The sequence below is a fragment of the Lates calcarifer genome, linkage group LG3, assembly GCF_001640805.2.
Source record: "Lates calcarifer isolate ASB-BC8 linkage group LG3, TLL_Latcal_v3, whole genome shotgun sequence".
In the NCBI taxonomy this organism is placed as follows: Eukaryota; Metazoa; Chordata; class Actinopteri; family Centropomidae; genus Lates; species Lates calcarifer.
The window spans coordinates 1265426-1291664 of NC_066835.1; the positions used below are offsets into that span (position 1 = coordinate 1265426).

The 26239-nt window shown below is 39.5% G+C and overlaps 1 protein-coding gene across 1 annotated transcript in view; it reads right to left on the reverse strand.

The window, feature by feature from the left end:
* The window catches only part of thsd7aa (thrombospondin, type I, domain containing 7Aa), a 152314-nt gene that overhangs the window by 53039 nt on the left and 73036 nt on the right, over window positions 1-26239 (reverse strand). Inside the window, 4 exon segments of the mRNA XM_051078823.1 lie at window positions 362-556; window positions 8516-8716; window positions 11566-11721; window positions 22022-22203. Of these exon segments, the coding sequence (XP_050934780.1) occupies window positions 362-556; window positions 8516-8716; window positions 11566-11721; window positions 22022-22203 (734 nt within the window).

A 26239-nucleotide genomic window follows, 5' to 3' on the forward strand; every position in this document is an offset into this window, starting at 1 on the left:
TTCCAGTCACTTCTTACCCTGCATCACAGTAACCCATGCCACAACCTTTGCAGTTGCTGCAAAGGAACACACAGAATAATTCATTTCACTTTGACATTATACTTGTATATCAGATATAAGAAGAAGAGGCAGATGAGATATGTAGTGAAAACTGGGAGTTGTACTACAAGCACCACAGTGGTATTAGACTGATTTATGGTAGGTTTGTGAGGGCAGATCTTTGTGGATGACATTTTAAGGATTAGAGGTAATATCTTCCTGTAAAACAACAATGATTGATTCAAAGGTCCATATGGGTCTGACTCAACCAATGTCCCTGATCCTGCTTTGTTTTCCTGGTACAAGACTCTGGAGTTCCTACCTTCTCCTGCATTATAGGCAAGGATGGAGCGAGCTCTGGTCTGCTTGCCCTCTGTGTTTTTTCCAGAGCAGGTATGGGAGCAGAGAGACCAGGGTGTCCAGGGGCTCAGGACACAGTCCTTTGAGCAAGGCACCTCGCAGATAACAGGCATGGGCAGGATGGCATCACGACAGAGCTGCCTCTCCACATATTTACCTGGTTGATGAAACAAAAGTGACAAGCAGAAACAAAGTATTAAAATGTTGTTTTTTTAACCCAAATAATTAAAAAAAATATATCACCATATTTCCATTAATAAGTCAACAAGAAGATTGAAACTATGAAGTCATGCAGGTGAACCCCCTTTCATGCATAAATCTGAAGCTGTGAATTAGATCTGTAAAATATCATATACATATTTCTGAACTTAGTCCTGTATAGAATGCTCAGAATAGGATAGTAGCAGATGAGTTCATAGTAATAGTGTTTTTTTTAGTACCTGCTGTTACTGTGATACTGGGATTTTCAAGTATCAATATAGTTTGTCAAGGTTTGGATGAAAGGACTTCACCTTGACTGGTTATAAGGACACTTCAAATTAATAGTGATTATTAAAAGAGCTGCTTATTGTACACACTACAGAATGAACCAAAACAAAATGTCCATGTCTTTTAAAGTGAATACTAAAATTTACAAGAGTGTGATGAACGTGAGTGAGGGTGGACAGCCTGAGACTAATAACCTTGACAGCTACACTGAGCAGAAACATTTTCATCTTGAAATGGTGGGAGGAAATAGTTGTATCTTACATAGGGACAACTGAGAGTGGAACTATAAATTTACACAAATATACATCATGAATCCTCATTGGAGACCGAGGATGCACAGCACTGACATTATATTTTGCAGTAGCTAAAAATAGATACACACATAGTTTGTATAGATTAAAAGGTAGGACAGCTGGAAGCAAGCTATATTGTGTCCGCATGGTCCAAAATGTGTTTGAGTGGTTTTTCAATTACTGCAATACATAAAATATAAATGCAAGTAAATAATAGAAAACCAAACAAAATTTAATAACTCCTCATATTAGAAGACATGTTGAAATGTTGTGCAAGTTGTAGGTGATGTTTGAAACAGTTGTTTAATATTTTGTAAAAATGAGAATGAGAAGTCATGTCTGTCCTGCAAATATGCTGCTTAACCCAGGATGTGGTTAGCCTAGCTTAGCATAAAGGCTGAGCACACAGTAACTCAGTTAACCTGACAATTTATCCATTTGCAAAATTAGAATGAATAACAAAGACTGGGTTCAAAAGGATATGAGACATAAGGTAGTTCAGTAATTGTCCATGATGGCCCTGGAGATGTGCTGTAACAAAATGTAATGATAAGTATAACAGGTGGTCTGGTGTTATGTTCCATCAAACAAACTGGACCAGCTGAAACATGGTTATATGTTCTGAACATGGATCTGCCAAAAAACAAAAAAATGCTGAGTGTCTGCTCTAAGTAAAGAAACGATGATGAAGAATGATGAAGAAGCATGATCAGCCATTCTGAGACTGTCCCGGCAAAAAACAAAAAAAACCCTGCATCAGTCTGATGATTTGATCTTTTGTCTGTCTGATTGTGCTTTGAATACTGCAGTGAGTTCCCTGAATAGTTTTCACTGACAAAACTGATACTGCTGTGATCAAAATGTGGTCAAAACCACATCTTCACCTGAACTGATACAAAAATGTACAATTTTAGACCTAATGAAGATCAGGTGAGCTCAGAAATTCTCTTTTTTTCTTTTGTCATTTCTGACATAATGTTGATCCAACAAGGATTAATTTAAATAATTTGTGTTTTGAAGTCAGTGTGCAGGTGTTACTCTTTTCCTGATTCTTATTTTTGGTCACCTAACTTGAACCAATATCAAACATAGAGATGGTAACATAGCCTTTTGAGTAATGAATGATTTTCAGGGTAAATGAAAGTCAAATCAAAATTGGCCTTGTAGAGTAACAGGAAGGAAAAGATTCAAAGAAAGACCATCTTCAATCCTGTTACACATGATACTCAAAATCACAGATCTGAGAGGCTGAAGTGAAATCAGTTCGCCCTGAGCTCAGCAAGCAATTGAAGCGATCAAAGGGACAATTTTCTTTTTAATATTACACACATTAGACAAATCAAACCTCTGTCTGAACCTGTGCTGATAGGAAATGTACCAAATGGAAGCTGACATCTCTATTCAATTCTGCTGCATCTGGAGGAGACTGCCTCTCATGCAGTCAGAGGTAATGGGTAGGAAAGGAAGACTAAATCCAAGATGACTGTGTGGAGCAGGCTGTGCCAATGTCATTTACCAATATGTCTCATTCAACAGGGTGCCATAAAAGGAAGCCCACATCTTTTTAGCTGAGTGCCTTTCAGAAGATGCAAGGAGGGGAAGGAAGAAAGAAAGATGGAGATGAGGTCACTTTGAGAACTTTTTATCACTGGGACTGAAAGCACTTACCTGTATGTGGGAAGAGTGGAAGAAGAAACCTTGGATAAATATGTGAGGGAGGGTTGCTCTTTCACTCCACAACCTATACTGATGCTAATTGAAATGTTTAGTTACTTTCTGTTTCTCCTAACACTTGAATTGTTTTCAAAATAACAAATAAATAAATAAAATAAAATTTAAAAAAAAGAAAGAAAGAAAAAGAAAAAAAGAAAGAAAAATTCTACAGCTGTTTGGTATTTTCCCAAGTGACATAAAATATATTCAGGTATAGACTCAGCTCTCCTGATAGTGGCACAATAGCTACTGTATAAAATCCAGAGCTAGCTTGGGAAATGTATTTAAAATCTGTCTGTGCTATGACTGTAATGTTCACCAAAATAACTGTGCTTAATATTTTATACACTGCAACATATTGGAAATAATAAGGTTCTGTAGAAAATGGGACTTTTCTCATAGCGAATAACATCGATCGTCTTGTTATTACACAATGTTCTGCTGAGGAACCTTTGGTCTTGACATTCATTTGGATGTTACTTTGTCACATACCACCCACCTAAATATTGTCACAAACCAAGCACACACCCTTCCAATGGCGTCAACACTCCCCAGTGTCAGGGGCTGTCAGGGGCCCACAAAAACTGTTCAGAAATGTCTTGAAGAACACAACAAACCCAGCATCTGTGGGATGATCCAGACCAAGTCAGATCCATGGAGGCCCAATCCAGCAACCCACAGGACCCAAAGGATCTGCTGCCAATGTCATGGGTACCAGACACTACAGGAGATCTTCAGAGATCCCATGTCCAAGCCCCAACAGGCCAGAGATGTTTTGCCAGTATGAGGGGGATCTATGCAATATTAGGCAGGTACTGAATCACATTGTAATCTGGGGAGTTTAGAGCCCCAGTCAACAACTTTGGCACTTTGTTGTGTTCCTCGAGACATTTCTGAGCAGTTTTTGTAGTGTGGTGGGAACATAATCCTGCTGGGGGAGACCCCCTGACATTGGAGATGTTGTTGCCATTGGAGGGGTGTGTGCTTGGTTTGTGACAATATTTAGTGTTATAACGAGGTGATTGATGTTATTCACTTCATCCACCAGTGGTCATAATGTTATGGCTGTCTGGTGTAAATAAAAGCAGTCTTAATGTGACGAGAAGGGGAAACAAAATTAGCAACAAGGAGCCAGGTTGTAGGTGGCCAGAGGAATAAAGAGTTTAGTGTGTGATAGAGGGTAGAGATCGCTGAAGGCCAGAGGTGAAGACAGATGTTAGCATGTGATGAAAACTAGAAATGAGAAATGGAGACCCCGAGGAAGTGATAGAGCCAGCAGAACAAGAGACATGGGTTGAATTTTTACATCACGCAATAAGAAATTAAAGCACAGCAAAAATGTGATGAGGTAACAAGCTGACTGAGAGACAGAATAAGGCCAGCATCACAAAAGGACAGCAGGGAAAATTTCCAACAGCACAGAATAGGAAAACAGAGAAGAAAACTGAGATGGCTAACTACCTGTGAAGAGCTTACCTGATAGTGGACCTACTGTGGAATCTTAGGAAGTCACAGAATCAATCATAATCTGATAACTCTGTTGTAAATACAAGGCTAATACATCTATTAACCTTATGTAATGTTGCTTATATGGTTTTAAAATGAACCAAAAGTAACAGCTCTGGTGCTTATTCGTCCAACACACAGATTCTCTCCAAGACAGCTCTTTAAAATCTTCCATCAATCATTTGGTAACATTAGAATTGTGAATGGAGGGAACTGAGAGTCTAGGAGAATGAAAGTGATGGAGATCAGAAATTTATTGCCAGTGTTAACCCCATAGAGGCAGAACAAGGCAGAACATGAGTCCTGCCACTGAGAGTGAAGTAGCATGGTTGTGTTGGCTGATCATTACAGCAGAAGCAGTTTCTGAACAGAAGACTTTCTGAAGGCCATTAAAAAAACCTAGAGCAAGATGTAGAATAATACATACGTCTTACACACATACATATACAATAAAAAATAATGTAAAATAATGTAAAAATGTATTTTAATGTAAAACACAATAAAAATGTAAAATAATGTAAATGTAAAAAAAATAATGTAATGTAAATAATGTAAAATGTTCTAATGAATATTTTTACTTTGATCATGTGAAATATGAGTGAGAAAGAGAGTAGAGATAATTAGTTGTAGTGCACAAGTCAGCTTGAGATGAGGAAGAAAGTAACAACATGGTGCAGCCTGTGAATATAGACCTTGATGAGTATGGAAACAATCCCCATCTTTCTCTCTGTCTTTCTCCCTGGAGACCTCATTAGCTACTCTGTTACAGTTTAAGAATATACCCATAGTAGCATTATCCCTTCCCCCACAACGTTTTTACTATTTATGATATGCGCGCGTGTGTGTGTGTACAAAAAAGGAACAGAAACATGAAGATGTGGGCTCATGGTGTAGTGTATAATTTGTAAATAGGTATGTGATGTAAAAACAGTGTAGTGACTCTAAGGAAAGAGTACTGCAATAAGCTAATGATTTTAAAGAAATATAGTGTGGGAATGGTATTATCAATATTTGCTGTATGATTCAAAGAAAGCATGTGATAAAAGTGTGTTATAGGCCACCATGTCAGAAGAGATGTTAGTGTTCACTGAATGCAATGCACACTTTGTGTAATCCATATTAAAGTGTAAAAAAGACATTTTTTTTAAATGATACAAGGAAGAATTAAGAAATAATGGTGTAAAAATAAAAGGTAACTTAGTTTTTAAAAAATACAACCAGGACAGGCCAGAACATAACAGTGTATAGCAGAGACTGAATAGGCCAAAAAAGAACAGGGCATACCCTGGCATGACCCTGTAAACTGGAGTGTGGCCAGAAAGTATGCCCAGGTACTTTCCAGAGACAGTAGCATATTTGGTGATAAGCTAATGGTGTAATTGGATGAGGTGACCAAGGATGGACATTTAGACAAACCAATGTTTTAATGGTGTATATTTAACAAACCAATAAAATGACCAGATAGGCATGGAAAGCCATAGCCAAAACTGTATAAAAAGAGGGACATGAGCCAGTAGAGCTCAGAGCTCTTCAGGTGTATCATATATACACTTTGAACTGTTCTCAGGTTTCTTTGTCGACAAATAAACTCTACTGCCTTGGACACCAACACCTCCTGTTTTTGAGCACCAGAATTAGGCTGAAGATTTCTGATCGTGGCCCAGTGGTTTGGGACCCTAAGGCCAATCCACATCAATAGCAAGAAACATCCTAAAAAGGCCACAGCTTATGGACTTAGTAAATGGACTTGTACTTATATAGCGCTTTTCTAGTCGTATTGATCACTCAAAGCGCTTTACACTACATGTCACATTCACCCATTCACACACACATTCATACAGCACTTCCTCTATTCTACAAAATGCTCTAACACATGCACACCCATTCAGACACCGATGATACACACATCAGGGGCAGCGTGGGGTTCAGTATCTTGCCCAAGGATGCTTCGGCACGGACTGGAGAAGCCGGGGATCAAACCGCTGACCTTCCGATTAGTGGGCGGCTGTGGCTCAGGAGGTAGAGTGGGTCGCCCACTAATATCATATATCAGGGGTAGATGCTTTTAACTAGAGGGTGCTTAACGATGCTAACATTAGCACCTTGCTGGCGTTCTATTTTCATTGCAAATGACTCAAACTCTATTGAATTGCTAGTCTGGATATTACATATATTACATATAGAACACTGTCATACATGATACCCCTGAAAAAAACAAAAGAAATCTCCCAAGATGTTGTGCTCCCTGCAATTCTGCAGTTTTTTTTATAGTAAATGTTTGCTTTTTCACAGGCTGCCTCAGAGAGTCTGCATTTAGCTTTCCTCTGATTTGGGTGAACTATAGGTTCTCACAAACGAACAGTAATCAAACAGTAAAATATATTCCACAATCCCAGTTCTTTCCTGTTCCCACCTTCCCAAAAGACAAGAAACATGTTAATTAAACAAGTTAGGTTAAAAAACGAACAAGTTCATTAAAAAACATTAATTATACAAGTTCGCAATGACATTCCTTTCACTGCTTCTAGCAGAAGCTCTGAAAGTTTGAAGGCCACTCAAAAGTCCAGCAGATTTAACTTTTAATTGGACCGAGTGGCATATGACATATAATGCAGAGTAAAGGCTGGTAGATATTGCTTACTATCCCAGCCACTTTTTACAGTGTAATCTTACTCCAGCATCCAGCTTCAGGGGGAAACATGTCCAACCCATCCTTTCAATAGTTTTGCGATGAAAAAATACATATATTTTTTAAACTAGGTCAGAGTGAGCGATGCATGTGACATCCCACAGACAGTAATAAAGTTAGGCTGCTGCACAGCAGTGGCCTTTAAAAACAGCCAGTAACCCCTGCACTAATATCTAATATTAGACATTTTTGTTATAACTGATATTTTTTCTGACATGTGACATATATCTTTAACTACTCTTATTAAAACTTACTCTGGATTGCCAGCAGTGTCAGCCTGGCTATGCACAGTGCTGTTGCTATGTGAGTTCAGACAATGGGAAAATTTGGACCCACATCAAATAAAAAAATAAAATAAAATAAAAAGTGAGTGTGAAGAGAAACCCTGTGACTAAGTGTCTGAATACCACAAACCTGAAGAGCCACACAAGCTTCACCACTGATGTAACAGAAACTGACATAACTTCACAAAGATAAATAATGTTACTTTACTTTTACAGCCATGTTGAGCTAAATACTGAAGGCAGTGGTATAACAGGGTGTATTAGCATCTCACAACAGTGGGATACTTTTTACTTCAGATGAGCTTTAGAATGTTTGCAGTACTGACTAACAAGCTCATTTGTGGTAGTTGTTTAGAAATATATTAAAAATAAAAAGGCTAAAACTAACACTGACTTTATTTTAGGACTAAGACTAAATCTAAAAACAGCTGACCTGGTGCTTCACATTCTCTTCCAACACAGTTTTAGCCAGTTGCCTGTGCTGGAACCCAGGCGAAAACAGCTACATGCACATACACACGCACAGGAACACAATTTAATTGATTAGAATAGCACAAACAATAGAGTGATATTTTCCTACAACAAATACAGCAATTACATTAGTGGGCAGTGACCCAAGGCTATAGGGCCCATTAACAGTCCAAAGGGAAGGGGGTAGGAAGAATGGTAATCATCCCTCCACTAGAGTCCAGAGACTTGAAGAATCAATCCATCCATTATTTATACCACTTATCCCTAAGGGTCAGGGGCAAATTCGCCAAAATATGAACAAATAACAAATACAGATTAAAATTAATAAAATTGTTACCTGTGGCGTAATTCACTTAAACCTTGGCAACATTATACTTCCTGTTTACACCCTACAAAGCATCATGGGAACTGTACCGCCAAACCTTAGAGCATGATTATCCCCCAGGTAGAAGTAGGACAAGGAATAACCATGAGAATGACAACATGTCAAAATTTTTCATGCCACATCAATATTCTTGTAAGTGTCAGAACTTTGATTGGGGTTGATAGGAGGTTTTGGGGGATTGCATCTGTCTCGGTTTAATCTGAAAGGAGCCCCACAGTGTTTATGTTAACGATCTTCTCCCAGAGTTAGAGGGCTGCTTTGTTTCATGTTTCATGTGTCCACTCACCATCACTGTTGATACACTGCACTTGAGGGATCTGGGTTCCTGGTCCACATTTCTCATCATCAGGGACACATTCCTCCAGTTTAATCACCAGCCAGTCATAGCAGCTGGGGTCTTCACACGGTATTGCCTCCACCAGGTGGGGGCAGTTCCCTGTCCAGCCCATTAGCTCACTGACAATTTTCCTCTTCCTCAGTTTGAAGCCTGTCAGAGAACAAGAGGAACCTAATGAAGTAAATGAACACTCATCAGCCACAGCACCCCCTTGTGATCTGCTGAGCAAAAACTTGATGCAATTTGAACATATCTAATGTGCAACTATAAGTACATTAACTTCACTCTGTGGTCACATTGTGCCTTTGATGATAATTGTGATATTGCATTTAATGGAACAGTCGATTAAGGCTGACGTTGACAGAAGTTCCAAGAGGAACTCCACCTAATGACTGATTTTATTTTCCTCTCATTACACTGGCTTTTATCAGAAGTGACTAATGCATTCAGGAATCATATAATTCAGTTGGGGTTTGTTCTCATGTGTGTGTCGTCTCCTCTGCTCAAGGGCATGGGATTCCATGACCCAGGTTCTGGTCAAGGTCATTCATCCTCTAATCCACACTCCTGCTCCAGCCTGATAAGGCAGCAGAGCCCTGGAGTGCCTGCAGGACTCAGGTAGAGGCCCCGTTTTCTATTTATTTTTTTTCTCTTTCCCCCTCAAAAACCTTTATTTAATCAGGCAGAACATGTTCTGCCATGTGTCTAGACCCACTGACAGAGGTTTTATCTGAGAGGGGGAGGGTTTGTATGAAGGAAGATGAGATTTGGGGTACACAGAATTCAATTCTATTCTATCAGTGATCACTTACTTGCTATCTGCAGGGTGAGTAATAAATGACAAGCATACAAGATAGCAGATAGCTTCATTTTGACTGAGGACACATATACATGGAAACAACCATATTTGATTACCTATTGTGTCCATGATATCAGCTTAGGATAGTATGGCAAGACAATGTTGAGAGTAGAGGTAAAAACCTAAAATCACTATGACTAACTCAAAAGTACGTTGTTAGAGTCCATCAAAAATATTGCTTAAATCCAAATCCTGATTAGAGAGAGCACGGTCTTCAAATCTCTAGAGCCACAACTTTAATCTTAACTCATTCGTAACTGTGTCCTTCCATGATGGATTTTGACCATTTGATTTTTAATGGCAAATGTCACAAAATATTGTCAGGTGTGTCAAATAAACACTCACTTCACAAGTTGGCCAAAATATGACATAAAAGTGTTGGATAATGTCTGGATAATGTGGCTTCTTGAGTGCTGGTGTTTGTATTATTTATGCTCAATGGATGGTTGGAAGTATACAGCCTAAACGTTGTTGGCTTCAAAACATGTTTCTGACTGTCGACTGGAGTGGTCCAGCCAAAGCCCAGACTTAAACCCCATAGAAGATCTGTAGAAAGATCTGAATGTGGAAGTTCATAGATGCTTCCCATCCAATCCATCAGAGCTTGAGAGGATCTGCCCACACTGCCAGGACCCAGGTGTGCAAAGCTTGTAGAGACAAGAATATTCAAGGCTGCAATTGCTGCCAAAGGAGCATCTATGAAGTACTCAATACTTTTGTACCTGAAACAGAGGCGGTCCTGGCTAGATTTGCGCCCCGGGCGAACCATCCCGAACAAAGAAAAAACAAGATCAATAAATAAAATACAGTATATAAATTGCACATGCTTGAAAAATCACTGAAGAAAGCAAAAAAAGGCAACTCTATATATAATCTTAAATACAAAAAATGTAACAAGTAAACAAATTTACGTAGATGATTTTTTTTTTTTCTTTTTTTTTTTAAATTTTTCACATAACCCAATCAATTACGTGTAGGCATATGGATCTATGTTAATTATGAAATACAATTTATTTGGAAGCAGTTTGTGTTGTGTGGCCTGGCATCACTCTATCCCTCGCCCCGCTCCCCCTTGCCTCTTTGGACACACACAACCTATATGACTCTCAGCAGCAAGTTGACACTAACTTGACATGGAAATGAGCAGTAGTCTAAAGAACTGGCGAGTTTTGTTTTGAGTTTAGTTTTTTGTTTTGTTTTGTCGTGCGCCCTCACATGGATTGCGCCCTGGGCGGTCGCCCACATTGCCCATAGCAAAAACCAGCCCTGAACTGAAAGATTGTAGATTTTGATTTTTATACATGAGTTTGTGTTGTCTTTATACAGTGAACAGTAGATGACAACATGAACAGAGGTGGCTTGGTGAGGAAAGGAGTGAGTGGGAACGGATCCATCATTAAGATACACAGAAAAGAATTTCTGGTAATCCATTTAATTTGAGGTAGTTCATTATAGCAGAGTAAACATGCATTAGTTGTGACACCAATTAATGCATGTAGATAATTATGGGCTGAAGCAGCAACTGTATCAACTCTGCTGATGGACTAGCACAATGTGCCATAACAGCCAACGAAAAGGAAGAGCAGATGATGATGCTTTTGCTCCCACTTCAGTCATACCTTTCTCTAGTGTTATCACAAGCTAAGATTTTGATACTAATATTAAAGTTAATATCTAACTGATGAATACTAAAATGATACTAAGGAGGAAAACCAGAAATTGATTCCATGATATCACAGAATAAGAATGTGAAATGAGTGAACTTAAATATATCTCTATTTGACCTGAATATATTTGTGGGCAATACACCGATTAGCCATAACATTATGACCACCTGTCTAATAATGAGGGTGTCCCTATATTGCTGCCAACAGCCCTGACCCATCGAGGCATGGACTCCACTAGACCTCTGAGGGTGTCTTGTGCTATCTGGCATCAGGCCATCAGTAGCAGGTCCTTTAAGTCCTGTAAATTGTGAGGTGGGGCCTCCATGGACAGATTAGATTACTATTTTGTTTCTCATTTTGTCATGAAATGGCACTAGTGCTTCTGCCAAGTTTCAGAAGTATGACATACCCATAGATTTCCATAAACAACTTTATGACCTAATGGCATTATAATTCTCAAAGTGAGCTCTTACCTTTCTTGGCTGCCTGGTCTTGACAGTTTTCATAGGTGCAGGGTCCCCAGGCACCCCACGAAGACACTTCACATTCTACAGGACAGTTAATGTGGCAGAGCTGGGTGGTGTTTGGGGGGATGCCCAGACACAGATCACTGTCCACTGGTCGCAATGCTATGGAGACACAGACAGTATCAATGGCACAATGTAAGAATGATTAAAAGTTTTAGTTTTCATTACAACAAATTTGTAACATGATACAGAAGATGAACAGAAACACTAGGGACATTAAACAAACAGGTGTACTGGACATTTGCAGTCACAGCTAACTTTAGGACAAGATTAATAAGTACTTTATTGGTCACAATGATATATATGTGGTTAAGGTTGTGGAATGGTCATGGATCAAAGAAACAACACTGACCCTGTTTCATCATATAGGAAGCAAACAGTGGGTTCCTGCGTGAAAGTCCTGTGTTTAGTCGACACATCCATCAACATCAACCTAGATACTGTGTATACACACACACACACACACACATACTTAGGTCGTCAGGCTGATGAATCATTCTCAGTGTGTCACAACAGGACTAAGCCTCATCCACATGCAAATTCACTTTGCTTGGCCACAGGTATGTCTTTTAATAGTGTCACTTAAATGTGTGCATGTGACATGCCCTTGAGTGTTCATGTAACACAAGAGTAGGTGGATTCATCTACATCTATACCTTAAATGTTTTTTTTCTATATACTTTGATGTATATTTTTTGTCTGTTTGTTGCTAATTACATGTTATAATAGGCTGAATTGGTTGATATATGTTTTTGGGATTAGGATCTGGAATCCAGTGGCAGTGTCCTGTGGATTCCTGCAGAACAGGAGAACTAACATTTCACCAGGGGAGTGAATTACACTATAGCTCTTTTTTTTCTTTTTTTTACCATCAAACAGGTCACTTTACACACAAGACTATTGATTAAACCAAAATAAAACAAAAACAAGTGTAGCAACAGTCATATGCATAGTAAGAAGGTACAAAGAAGATACAAGAATGATGTACCAGGGAGGATAGACTTCCACTGTTGTTTTCAAGCTGAGGCAAAACAAACAAAGATTACTTAGGTTATGTGTTATGTTAGCTGCAGTGAAGCTAACAGGCAGAGCAGATGAGACAGTTTCTCAAAGCTAACACAGTAGCTGAGGACAGTGATACTCAAAGCTCTCCTCCTTGTCTGACTAACACTACACCAAGAACAAACAGGACAAAACAGTACTGATACTGCTTTACTGGCTCTCTCATAGACTTCTTTTTAAATTTATATTTTTCTTTCCATCTTTCTCGTTCCCACAGCCCCTTTATACCCTCCTAGCTCCTGTGCACAAACACAAATGCCATGATTGGCTGGAATGGATCGTACCTATCCACTTCATTTATATCCCAGTTCTAAATCCAGGGCTGTGTAGAAACACAGGAATTTCAGCTCACACACAGAAGGGGCAGCTAGTAGACTATGAGGAGATATTCATTGAATTTGAATAAAAGTGCATTAGATTGTAAATGCTAACCCTACCTTTAATTGAGAAACATCAAAAAGAAACTGATTGTTGTATTCAGATTTTGGCATAAAGGGACTGGCAATAAAAGTCACAGGACTGCAAAATCAAAATGTACAAAATTCTCAACATATTAAACTTTAAAAGCTATATACCTCTGGCTGCAGACATGTGGTGTCACATGCTCTTATACTGCCATTCTGAACTGTCAGAACATTATTATTTTCCTGCTTTCTGCACCCTGCCTTCTATTTCATGAGTCATTCTGTCACACCCCACTGTGGCTAGCACAGCTATGTAAAGGGTCTAAGGGCTGTAATGTGACTGGCTGAGAAGACAGTAATTAATCACCATATTACTCCAAATATTCCACCTCATCTTCACCTTTGATGCACTTTGCATTGCCTCTATACAAAGTGTGCTTAGATATGATTCCATTGACCATGAATACCTAGAACATCGCAATCATCTATGTGATTACTATTTTAGCAGCACTTTGTCATAACATAGACACCCTAACCCTGAAAAAGCAGCTAAAATATTCAAAGCATTCACAAAATACCATCATTCCAGTTTATACTCATACTTACTCATAAATACAGGCCATGCTATCAACGAAGCAAACAGTGTGTCAGTAATACAAGTTCCTTTGATACAGACATTGCCTGAAGCTCTACACTGTAACATAAGTAACAAAAATAGTAATAATTGGGGAGATAAATTAAAATAAAAAGGAAATAAAACCTCTAACTCCCTCCCATCCCACTCCACCCATCAAAGTGCTACTTAGTGTTGGCAGATATTACTGGTCCTACATCTTGTTTCAAATATGATCAGTTTCCAAGTCTTTTTGAATTCCTCCAATCTGTCATGAAGGGTGTATCGAATCCTCTCCAGGTGTAAAGTATCAGTCAAGGCAGTCACCCATGTTTTAAAAAACTTTTGAAAAGAATGCAAATTTTGCTGTCTAGAATTCTTCTAACTTGGGACATAGTGTGAAGTAAATCTGCATCTGCTTGGTTACATTTTCCACAGATGGTGACATTTCTGGATTTTATGTAACTTTACCCTTGAATAATGTAACCTAAGCAGAAGTCCTGTAAGCAGGACTTTAAACTGGATCAAGCTGTGTCTACCGTTCAGAGAGCAAATGTTGACTTCAGACTTTCCTTCCAGGTGTCTTGTGCTATTCCCATACCCAGTTCCTTTTCCCACCCTTTTTTTATGCATTCCATATTCACATGGTCCTGCAATAGATGGTATATAAATGAAACTGTATTTCTTTCCACTGTGCAGTCTCTGAGACACCTGTCTAGTCTGTCAGGTGTGGCATTTTCAAAATAATCCAGGTGGGTCTTTACAAAGTGTCTGATCTGGTGGTATCTAAAAAATGCATTTTTTGAGAGTCCATGTAATTGCCCTGTAATTGCTGAAATTATGCAAATGTGCCTTCCATCAATCAAAGCCCATTTGCTGCCCAATGGTACCGCAAAAAATCTGGGAGGGCTAGCCCACCCTTTGTTTTACGTTTGCACAGATGCAGCTTTCTGATCCTATGGCTTTTATAATTAAGAATTATAGAGTCTAGTTTTTTAAAGTAGGTTTTACAGAGAAATATGGGTAGATTTTGAAAGAGATATAGTAACTGAGGGAGACAGACCATTTTAACTGCATTTACCTATCAAAGAGATAGGAAGAGTTTTCCAGAACTCTAGTTTATTTTTAAACTTATTCAATTCAAATAACCCATTATATCTATTTTTGTAATTTTCACCCCAAGTATGTAATTTTTTTTTTAATTTTTTTTCCTGTGCTAATGTGAATGGGGTCCACTCCAACACACTTGGGTCATTGCATTGCACTGGCATTAATTCGATTTTCCCCCAGTTCACCCTGTATCCCAAAAAAGAGCTAAATAATTTGATTGTCTCCAATAAAACAGGCATTGAGGTTTGTGGCTCATCAAAATATCATCCACATACAGTGATATTTTATTTGAGGTGTAATCTGTGTCATAACCATGAATCTCCTTATTAGCACGAATTGTCGCAGCCAAGGTTTCTACCGCAAGTGTAAACAGCAAGGGGCTAAGAGGGCACCCCTGTCTGGTGCCTCTGTACAGGTTAATTGTGTCTGAAATTGTCTGACTGGTGTGGATTCTAGCATTAGGGTTTGAGTAAAGTAATCTATCTGTGAGATAAATCTTGTTTCAATTATAATAGGGAAGCTCTACACAATCAAAAGCCTTTTCGGCATCCACATTCAAAATGAGTAAGTCTTCCTTCGGGTGTCTGGGGGAATGCAGAATATTGAAGAGGCATCTAAAGTTATGAAACAAGTGTCTGTTTTGGATAAGCCCAGTTTGATCGGGGGGTATCAGTTTGGTTACAAGAGGACTGAGTCTTGAAGCTAGAGTTTTAGCCAAGATTTGATCAGAATTTAATAGCGCTACTGGTCTATAGGAGCCCACCTGCTCTAAGTCCCTTCCCTTTTTTTGGTATAGGCGTTATAGTAGCCTCATTCATTGTCAGAGGTAGTTTGCCAACTTCCAAGGCCTTCCTGTACATCCTAATTAGAAATGGAGTTATTACATTGCCAAACTTCTTATAAAACTCACTGCACATCTCTCCCGCACATGTGCCTGAGAGCTGTACATACCTTCATTGTATTGACAAAATGTGTTGTTAATATCGCTTCGTGAAGTAACAGGGATGCCAGGATCTGATTTTATCTTGTGAATAGTCCTATCACTTTCTCTTTTCTGCAGCTGTATTGCCAACAGTCTATGTGGTTTATCCCCAAATTTTAAAAAAAGTCTGTTTAGAATTTTTTTCAGAGTACTTTATTGACCTGATATTTGAGGACTGAAATTTTACTGTGTTTCTCTGCAGAGGGTTGGGCGGTGTTTTCTGCATCTAATCTTCATATCTGTTCCCCTAAGTATACCTGCTTTTGATTGTTACGTTTTTTTGTGAAGACTGATATTAAATGCATCCTCTTAGATATGTTTTGAAAGTCTCCCATAAAAGAATTGGCAAAATTGTTGTGTCTCGTCAGATTTGTTGATTTGGTTCAGAATGTCTATCAAGTTTGCATCATTTCAGTTGTAACTGTGTTTCCCTGTCCTTTTTGTCACTTCCTGTTTTATTTTGGTAGTGTTAACAAATGCCTTTGTCTGTTTCCTTTTGGTTTGATTGTTGACTCCGCCTTGATTTTTTCCACCTGGTGTTCCCCGCCACCTGTATTTAGTCAGCCTATCTCCTGAACTCAGTGCCAGTTTGTCTTGAGTTTTTTGACTGAGAGAACCAGCGTTAACCCTAGCTTTGTTCATTTCCTCATGTATGACTATTGCTCGTCTTTTTGAAAATTCCCTTTTGCTTGACCCCTTGGATTTGTTTGCCACTCGCTGAAATTACTTGTCTACCTAACCCTGGACTGAAATAAACTAAGGCTGTGCAACCGGAACTGTCTGGATTTGTGCTTTTGGGTCCAGACCTTGTGCCGAGGCCTAACAAAAATAATATCTTTATCATTTGCCTCAAAGAATAATCTGAGTCTCTAAGTATTCACAGAACTATTTTCTTGTCAGCAGCTGGGGATCAAGCCTCCATGATCTAAAATTCTTGCTCACCTCAAGCAGTCTCAGTGAGACAGAAATCAGACAGTGGTCTGAGATTATTATGTTGTGGTATTTAACATTCTCAACTCCAGACAGAAGTTTGCTATCCTGCAAGAAGAAATCTTTTCTAGAATATACATTATGGGCTCAAGAGTGAAACAAATATTCTCTACCTGTTGAATTCAAGATTCTCCACAAATCTACTAAATTGGTATTCTTGATATATGAGTTCAGAAAATTAGAAGCATTAAATTGAGCTAATCTCTGATTTGATGATCTGTCCAGATAGGTATCTATGGCCAAACTGAAATCGCCACCAATAATCAATTTTTTATTAGATGTCTGGGATCAGGGCTAAAAGTTTTCCTAAAAAATTCTGGATCATCCCAGTTTGATCAATATACATTCAGTAATTGGAATGGAATGTATCTCACCTGCAACTAAGATATATCTCCCTTCTTTATCTGCTATGGTAGATTTATGTAAAAAGGGAACATTTTTACTTACTTAATTACTATGGCCTATTTGGTTTGTTTTTCAGATGTGTCTCTTGTTAAAAAAAAAACAAAAAAACACAGCTGCTTGCATCTGTCTCAAGTGAGATAGTATCTTTCACATTTTACTGGCTAATTATTACATTTACATTACATGAGCAAACAGTTAAATTTCCCCCCATTCACAGGTCTCTCTGGACTATGTTAGCTTTTGTAGCCATGATGACAGATCATTCCCCAAGTGAAATTCCTGATATAGTATCTTTACCTATTTTGTGTTGTGATCTAAGTAGCACTTTTGCCCATCCTACCCATAAGCCCATAACCAAAAGAACAAACATCTCTCCCTGAACCATCTCCAAGTCAAAAAACTGGAAGTGGGGCCAGCCCTCCTTCACAGACAGATTTTTGGCCATTTCCTTTCCCCACTTTAATTCCAGCCACTCTGAAGTTTGGTCATTTTGAGGGGCCTTCCAAATAGTAAATGGTAAATGGACTGAACTTATATAGAGCTTTTCTAGTCGGATTGACTACTCAAGCGCTTCACACTACATGTCACATTCACCCATTCACACATACATTCATACAGCACTTATTCTATACATGTACGTGTAAGTTCTCTCTAATGCATTCACACACCAATGACACATCGGGGGCAATTTGGGGTTCAGTATCTTGCCCAAGGATACTTCGGCATGTGGACTGGAGGAGCAACCCAGTCTCACGGCAGTTTGTGAAATAGTCACAATATGTAATCTATTGATTCGTGCCCACGAACACAAATTTTCCTTTTTTTTGTGCCTCTTAGCATGATTTTCAGACTAATGTATTTCAATTGGAAATAACATTCCTGTCCTCGCCACGTATTTTATTTCGGTCACTCTGGAAACTGTTTTAAGTGTCTGTCACGTATTTTTATGTATGTTTACATTTGTAGATTCCAATGCTGTTCTCTATCTTACGTTTCCGTGATTTGTATCATCGATGATTTAATATTTAATATTCAATACTATGCCACCAAACTCTTGAAAATATAAATTTCCATTAGTCATTTCCCATGTTACAGTCATGGGTTATCAAACGCCATTTGTTAATAGAGACGGTAGTTGACTGTGGCAGACCAGAGGCAATTCGAAATGGTATGTAGCCCATCGACGGCCAACACAATATGGAACGCACCACATCTACCCACAACACAGTGATAGCCCGTGACTGTAACATGTGAAATGGTTAAAGGAAATTTAGATTTCCACGCTGCAGAGTCCTCAGTGACAGAAAAAAAAATGTGGTGAGGACATGAAAGTAATTTCCCATTTTTTGAAATACATTAGTCTGAAAGTCGTGCTGAGAGGCACCAAAAAAATGGAAAATTTATGTCCAGTGGGCACTAATCAATAGATCACATTTCGTGACCATTTCACAGACTGCCATGAGACAGTTTGGGAGGAACCGGGGATCAAACCACCGATCTTCTGGTTGGTGGGTGACCTCCTGCACAAAAAGTCAGGACATTCCATCTGATAGCTGTTGAGATATTTCACTCTGGATCATAGTGGTGCACCAACTAGTAACCATCATGAGAGTCACGTTATTAACATGGCTAAATGTTTGGACAGGGCAGGCAATTCTGCTTGGTTTCGCCACTGCATCTGGATGACTGGTTGATTACTTTAATTCCAACATGCCCATGTGTTGTCACTCTAACTGAACAATCAGACATTTCTTCTCAAAAGCTTCTCACATGATCAGTTAACATCTTTTGGAGTAAAACAGCCTCTTTGTTTCCCTCCCACCTTGTCCAGTCTGAGCAGCTCTCCATAACCATAACAAAGGCTGATTAATGGAATCTCCACACAGACTGTCCTTGCAAGGACAGTCTGGTAACTGTGCCAGATGGTCTAGTTTTCTCTCTCTCTCTCTCTCAGAGGCTACTGTCATGTACTGCCACATGCCAAATGGCATCAGTAAACTTACTTCCAGTTCCTTTCCAACTGAGGATTCAAGGCGTCACAGTGGCACAACTGTTACATAGAATGTCACTTATGAAAAATCATACTCCATTCGAGAATGGAGCATAATAACCAAGGATGTTGCAAGTGCCAATCTCTGCATGACTGTGGCAGAATTTCAGAACTGAATAAATCCTTCACTTTGTGAGTAAATCAAATCAAGAACAAGCAGGGATATAGGATGGTAGTTGCTTCCGGTAATCAGACTGGGAATGATCATCGTCAGACTATCCTACCACAGTCACTCTGGGATTTGCTGATCATTCTTGAAAGCAAATAATAAAATTCAACTCAACTTAACTGGGCAATGGATTCACTCCACACAGACACTTGTCTCATCCTAATGAAATCACCCTTTGCATGCTCTGACACATTCACATATGAAGAAGCACTCAGAAGCTGAGTGTTAAAGCCAGCGCTGAACCCTAACCTTAAATCCTCTATATCTACTAACTCCAAACATGCCTTTACTGACTCGACTGAAGTGATTAAAAAAGTTAAGATATTGATAGTGTTCACTTCCTCTTATTACTGTATATTTTTCTTGTGCCATTTTGACAACTATTGTTGAATTAAGGCTCCTTTAAGCATTGCTCTTTGAAAATTTTTGCTTAGGAGCATATTCAGTGTGTCTGGTTCAGTGTGACCCTATTAGTGTTAGGATCTGAATTTCAGTAACTGACAAAGACCGCTCTAACGCCAGTGCTGAAAAACAGACATTTGTCAAATTACTGTTGTTTTGATTACTTGTATTATTATTTTCATTATATTACTTTTTTGGTTGACATTCTGCAGGAGGGATCCTTAACTGGCTTTCCACCAAAGAGCAGTGAGGTTCTATGGTGAGAAGGAAACACACAGACTAAAAAGATATGTAAAACTTAATGGAATTTTTCTTGATATACAATCTTAACAATTGTTTCCTGATTCAATAAGAAAGAGTTGTCATTGATTCTAATCTTGGTTCTTGGAGACTCATCTAATATCAAGGTTTTGTCTGGCAATAAGGTTGTTGTGGCAGTAGGTGACTGTTCCTTCAGTTCACATTATTGAGTAGAGGGGCTAACAGATGGCAACTTTTCCAGGTAATAGTTTAAGTAAAGAAAGACTACCTAAAATCAGATACAGTGCCCACCAAATAAACCCTCTACTGTAAGAATGGAGTGAATAAATTAGACGCAGCAGACACAAAAACAACTACAAGAAGGTAGCAAGAAAATGTGCAAATGAATATGTGGGATGGGTAAAGGCTTTCAAGTTAAAGGGTAGCCACAATTACACACAACATTATAGCACAAAATCTCTCTGACAATAAAGACAGGTGCAGGGAAAAGAAGGATGTGATTCTTAAATGTGAATGTGTGCGTGAATGGGTGAATGTGATGTATAGTGTAAAGCGCTTTGAGTGGTTGATACGACTACAAAAAGCGTTCTATAAGTACAAGTCCAAGTCCATCCAAAGCCAAATGTAGTCCATTATAACCTGTCAAAATACCTTCATTAGTGTGTCTCATTAGTGTATCTTATCCTGACAGTATACGTAAAGGGGAATGGTAGAAAGTGTGAGACTCACTGCTGTTAACAAAATTGGTGATGTGGAATCATGACACTGAAAGCTAAAAGCTTGTGATTGGTTCTGATCTGAATAATTTCTAGCAGCAGATGCCAGTTTAGCCTCCCCAGCCAGATGGACTGAGACTTATTGTATCAGTACTGGATAAGCATGGGCATGCAACCAGGCAACTCCCAGCCTCCATGTGCTCAGTAATGACACCAATTTACATGAAAGCTCACATTTCATCTGCTATCAACTGTGTGCGGCTTTCACACATACATTCATATTCATATAGCTCAGTCCAAGTTTTAATATGAGGGGAGAACTGCTTTAATTCTTCTCTGTGCCTCACACATGGCTGGTAAAGGGGGTTGATGGGGGTAAGGTGGGCGATGGGGGGCTATGTTCAGGGCTGGAACAGGAGACATGACTTTGGTCTTGGGTGTGTGTGTGTGTGTGTGTGTGTGTGTGTGTGTGTGTGTGTGCGTCTGTGTGTGTGTGTGTGTGTGTGTGTGTGTGTGTGCGTCTGTGTGTGTGTGTGTGTGAAACTCAAGTCTAAACAAACAAGTCAAAAGCTCATAAACAGACATGTCCTATTAAAATGTTGTAAATTCTTCTATAAACCATCTCTGCTCTCTGTCACCAAGATGCTGCTATTATTACCATTAATAACACCACTGTGAATGTTAATGGGTCGGTAGTGAATTTGATGATGGCTTTTGACTGTAACAATGTCTCAACATTTACAAACCCATTAATTATAACTATTAAACCTTTTATAAAGAGGACCTCACTAGAAAGAGGTAACCAAGGTCCTAATGTGGTAGTCAGATGCTGAAATCATCAAGCAATTGCTGCCAGAGTTTCCTTTATAATTCCATTCACATTCAAATCAGTGTCATTAATTATTACAGCCAATACTCAATCTGCACCCAAACAAAAGTTTTGGTTTGAGATATCTTGGATTAAAAAACTGTTTTCTTCCATTATATTCCTCTACTGTTTGATTTTTATTGAATTCATTACCACTGGCTTTAAGCCCATAATCAAAAAATGCTAAATGCAGGCAGTGATATCAATGTAGCATCAATCAGGTCCAAAACAATGAATAGATTTACCTGCCCAGAGGTCTGTTTATCTAACTGTGATTAATTGAACTATCAGTTTGATAAATAAAGAGCAGAGCATGAAATACAGAAAGACAGAAGAATTGTTAAGATGGAAGGTATACTGGGAGAGTTACCTTCTTTGCTCCTGAGTGAGCTGAGGTTGGGTGGTGTATCAATGTTGGACTGGACACAGTAGACCTCCCGGGTCTGAATACCACCTCCACACAACCCTGTCTGGTTTCCACGCCGACGGTCCTGTTGGCTGAGCAGCACATCCACCCTGCACTCCGTCCACTCTGTGGTCTTCCACCTGTAACTGAGGACCAAGATAGAAACAAGAATAGTTTGTCTGATATCAGCTCCATGTTGAATGATTTAAACGAGTCAATAGATGTTCTTTTACATGTTGTGGATCAGTATCAGCCCTCAACAAAAGAGGCAAGGGAAGGAAATCTATCATTTTGTGTTGCTGAGTTGCTGCCATACAGACTATTGACTACTGGTTTGTTTGTTTGTTGTGTCTAAACATAGTTCATATTGACTTAGCTTATATGTGAAGCAAATGCAATCAGGTCAAAGGTCACTGGGTTTTAAGTTTCATTTCCTGCATAGATGAAGTTTAACAAATCAAACAAATCCATCAAACATCTGTATACATTTAAATGTTTTATGTATTTGCTTTATTACAAAGTAATTAATGTGAATCACATTTAAACCTTTTATATATACCCTTTCATATTTAGATGGCACTGTCTTGTTCAGATTTAGGTTATGGAACCCTCACAGTCTGTTAATTTGTCTGTATACAGCTTCTAGTTTCAAATCTTTCCTGTGTTTCCTGTGCCTTTTTTTTTACCTTGTTATTCTGTAGTTTATTTCATAGGTCTGGGTGTTATAATCCCTGAAGATTCAATGCAGCAATTGACTTGAGTAGGGTTGGAGATGTCTTCTTAGGTGGGGTGACTTTGATATTGACCACTTAGTGATGTTTCCACCAGTATGTCACATCATCAGTTGTTTACCCCGGCCTCGTTGGGTGTTTCAGCCTTTTATCACAAGACACCAGACTCGAGACTGTTAGTTCAACGATAAAGACACTTTGGCAGGAGTTAGACTAGAAGATCAGATCTGCATGCAGGTTGGTGACTGTGATTTTGGGTGGGAAGGTGAGTCTCTGGTTTAGGTTGTCAGACATTTCCCAATCCCTGGCTGTATTTAGTGGGCATGAGTCGGGAGGTGAGGGCTTGGCTTGCTGTTTCTCCCCTTCATCGGTGGCGCACCTCCTCCACCACCAGATGCCAGGGTTCATTTGGTGTTGCCTTTTACCATGTGGGTGTTGTTGCTCCCAAGCCAAGTCTCCCTCTGCCATACTCATACTCTGCCCCAACAAATTCCTGGTGTCTGAGGGCTGCCTTTGCATCTGACACTGCTGACACTGGGTCTCATTTTCTCCCTGCGCCAGGTTGGCGCAGTGTTTCTTATGCAGGGGTCATGGGGTTCTTTGATGGTCAAATCAAGTCTTGCTTTGGCGCATTTGTACTCCTCCACAAGGCCCAATATGGACAAAGAGAGGGTTCCATTCCCATTCAACCCCATGCTGCTGAGGCATTTTCATAGCCCCAGCCACTTCCTTACTTGTGTACTCACCAGTCCAGTCGTTTGGCATGGGATAGCGCAACCTCGTAGATGGTAACTGGCCACATGAGCCGGGGCAGCAAGCCAAACTGGAAACATCACAGGTTTAACTTTCCAGGGAGAGCAGTGTTGTTAATTTTCTTGAGGCCACTGATTGTGTCCTGCCTGAGTTTTTTCGATCTGTTCTGAGTCTTTGAGGTCTGCTGTGTACCAAAGTCCAAGGCTTTTGATGGGCTTCTCCAGAATTGTTAGTATTGGCTCATCATTTCTGTGGAATCTCTCATTGGTGAGCCAGCCATTGACAATGTAGATGCTATGGGACTTGCTGGGTTTGATCTCCATTCGCACCCGACCAATGTTTTCCTGGAGCTTATCCAATAGGTGTTTGGTGCATACGTTTGTTGTTGTGATTATTCTGCCATCTACATATGCCCTGATTGGAGGAAGCTGCAGCCCATCTTTCAAGCGCTCCCCTCCAACCACCCGCTGTGATGTTCAAATAACGAGCTCCATCAGCATGGTGAAGGCCAGGGGAGAGATGGTGTGGCCTGCCTTTATACCGATTTCAAGCTGTGGTACTGTGCTGTGTTGCAATGCAGAACTGTAGGTCCTGGAAGTAGGCTTTGACTGACTTTGTTATGCACTCTGGGACCTGGAAGAAGTTGAAAGCTGCCCACAGTATCTCACGTAGAACTAACCTGAAGGGACTGACAAGATTTAGGAAAACCACATGCAAGAGTTTCTTTTCCTTTTTGGGTGTCTGCACCTGGTGCCAGATGATGTTATCGTGTTCCAAACATTCTAAAAAGCCACCTATTCCTGCCTACTGACCTTACCTTTTGTCTTATTTGGCCCATTTCCACCCTTTTCTCATTCTTCTCCTTTCTTTCACGAGTCTTTCATCCATTTTCCTTTCTACTTTTTACTGAGAGCTTCATCTCGGGTTCTGATACCCTGTGGTCTGTGGTGCTTGTCTGCCACTGGGCTGATTTGCCTTACCTCTGAGGAAGTTGTGGTCAATGCAAGGCTCCTCATTTGACCCCTTCAGGCACTTCTTCCTGCTCTAATGGATCTTAAGGTCCTTCTCTGCTGTTAACTTTTTCCAGGTACAGATGGAGCTTTGTAGTTTGTGTTCTACCAGTGCTATTGCTCCATCAACTGCCATGCGGATCGTTTGATTTGTTGTTTCCATTCCAAGGATGGTTGCCATGTGGTCTGTCAGTGAGTCATCTTTCTTGAAGTTTCCATAGCCATAACTGGGTGGACATACATATGGACTACATTCTGTAGCGATGACATGGGTAGCTAAGCCATGTCAACCCTATTGGGGTCTATTGCCTCCTGCCAGCAGTCTCTCCTGGCTATCACTAGATCTTTCCCTGGTTGTCAGCTGCCCTTTTGCAGCAGTCACATATCTGTTATCTAGCTTCTCATCCCATGTGTTGCTTCTTTCCTATCTTTATTTGCTTATTTATTTTATTCTTGCAGAAATTAACCTTTGAGCTACATTTTCTCTCCTTCAAAATGTACCAATTGCTTTTTTTCTGTGTACATTATTAGACTGCATGATCATAGACACAACAAGCAGATATGCAGATAACCTTCTGACATGAAGGAACAAACCTAAAAATGGGGGGTCTTTTTGAAATTGCACATCATACATCCTCTTGTATATTTACATGTGAATATTTTACTGCAGTCATTAAATTACCTGTAACTCCCGAAGAGATTGGATCATGGCAAATCATTGTGAGTTTTTTTTTTTTTTCAATATTTTTTTTTATTATTTATAGATTTGAATAGAAAAGAGACAAGACACTGAGGCGGTCAACAACAGAGGAACAATATCCGCCCCTCAAAAACCCACAAAAAAACCCCCAAAAAAACAATTGATGTACTGTATCACACAGAGTTCAACGTGTATCCTCTTACACTGTTTAAGTTTTAAGAGATATGTTGAAGTAAGTATGCATAACTACAAATTAAAGCTGTTGAGGTGTCACGGAGGTCCCACCAACACCGTAATATAGTCAAGAAAGGGCTGCCATATCTGTTTAAACCTCTTTGCTTTCCCTGACATTTCAAATCAAATTTTCTCCATGTATAAAGTACTAGAGATCTCTATGAGCCAGGTTTCAAAGCGGGGAGATATTTCTTTATTCCAGATCTTCAAAATGATTTTCTTTGCAATTACCATACCATACTGGATTGACAAAGTTTTCCAGTGGCTTAGAGTTTCCAACTGCTGTGACCAACCTAGAATGGCCGTTTCTGGATTGGGATGGAGATCAAATCCGTAAACATCTGAATAGCAACGGAAGACACCTGACCAGAACTTGTGAAGTTTTTCACAGAACCAAAACATATGAGCCAGGGTCCCACTAGTGTGTTTGCACTTAATGCAAAGTGGTGATGAGGATGGAAAGAACGAATGCAATTTAACAGGTGAATAATGGAGCCTATGTATGATCTTATACTGAATTAACTGATGTCTTGAGTTAATTGAGCAGGAGTGTATGCTGTGGAGACATTTAGCCCATGCATCTTCTGAGATTTGTGTTCCAATTTCACCCTCCCAGGACTCCCTCAGATGCTGTGTGGATGGGGCAGTCTGACCCATGAACACATTCACAAATTTAGAAGCCAGTTTTCTGTTATCAGGTTCAGTTATTAATAAGGACTGGAGTTCATCGGGAGAGTCATAAACTTCAAAATTT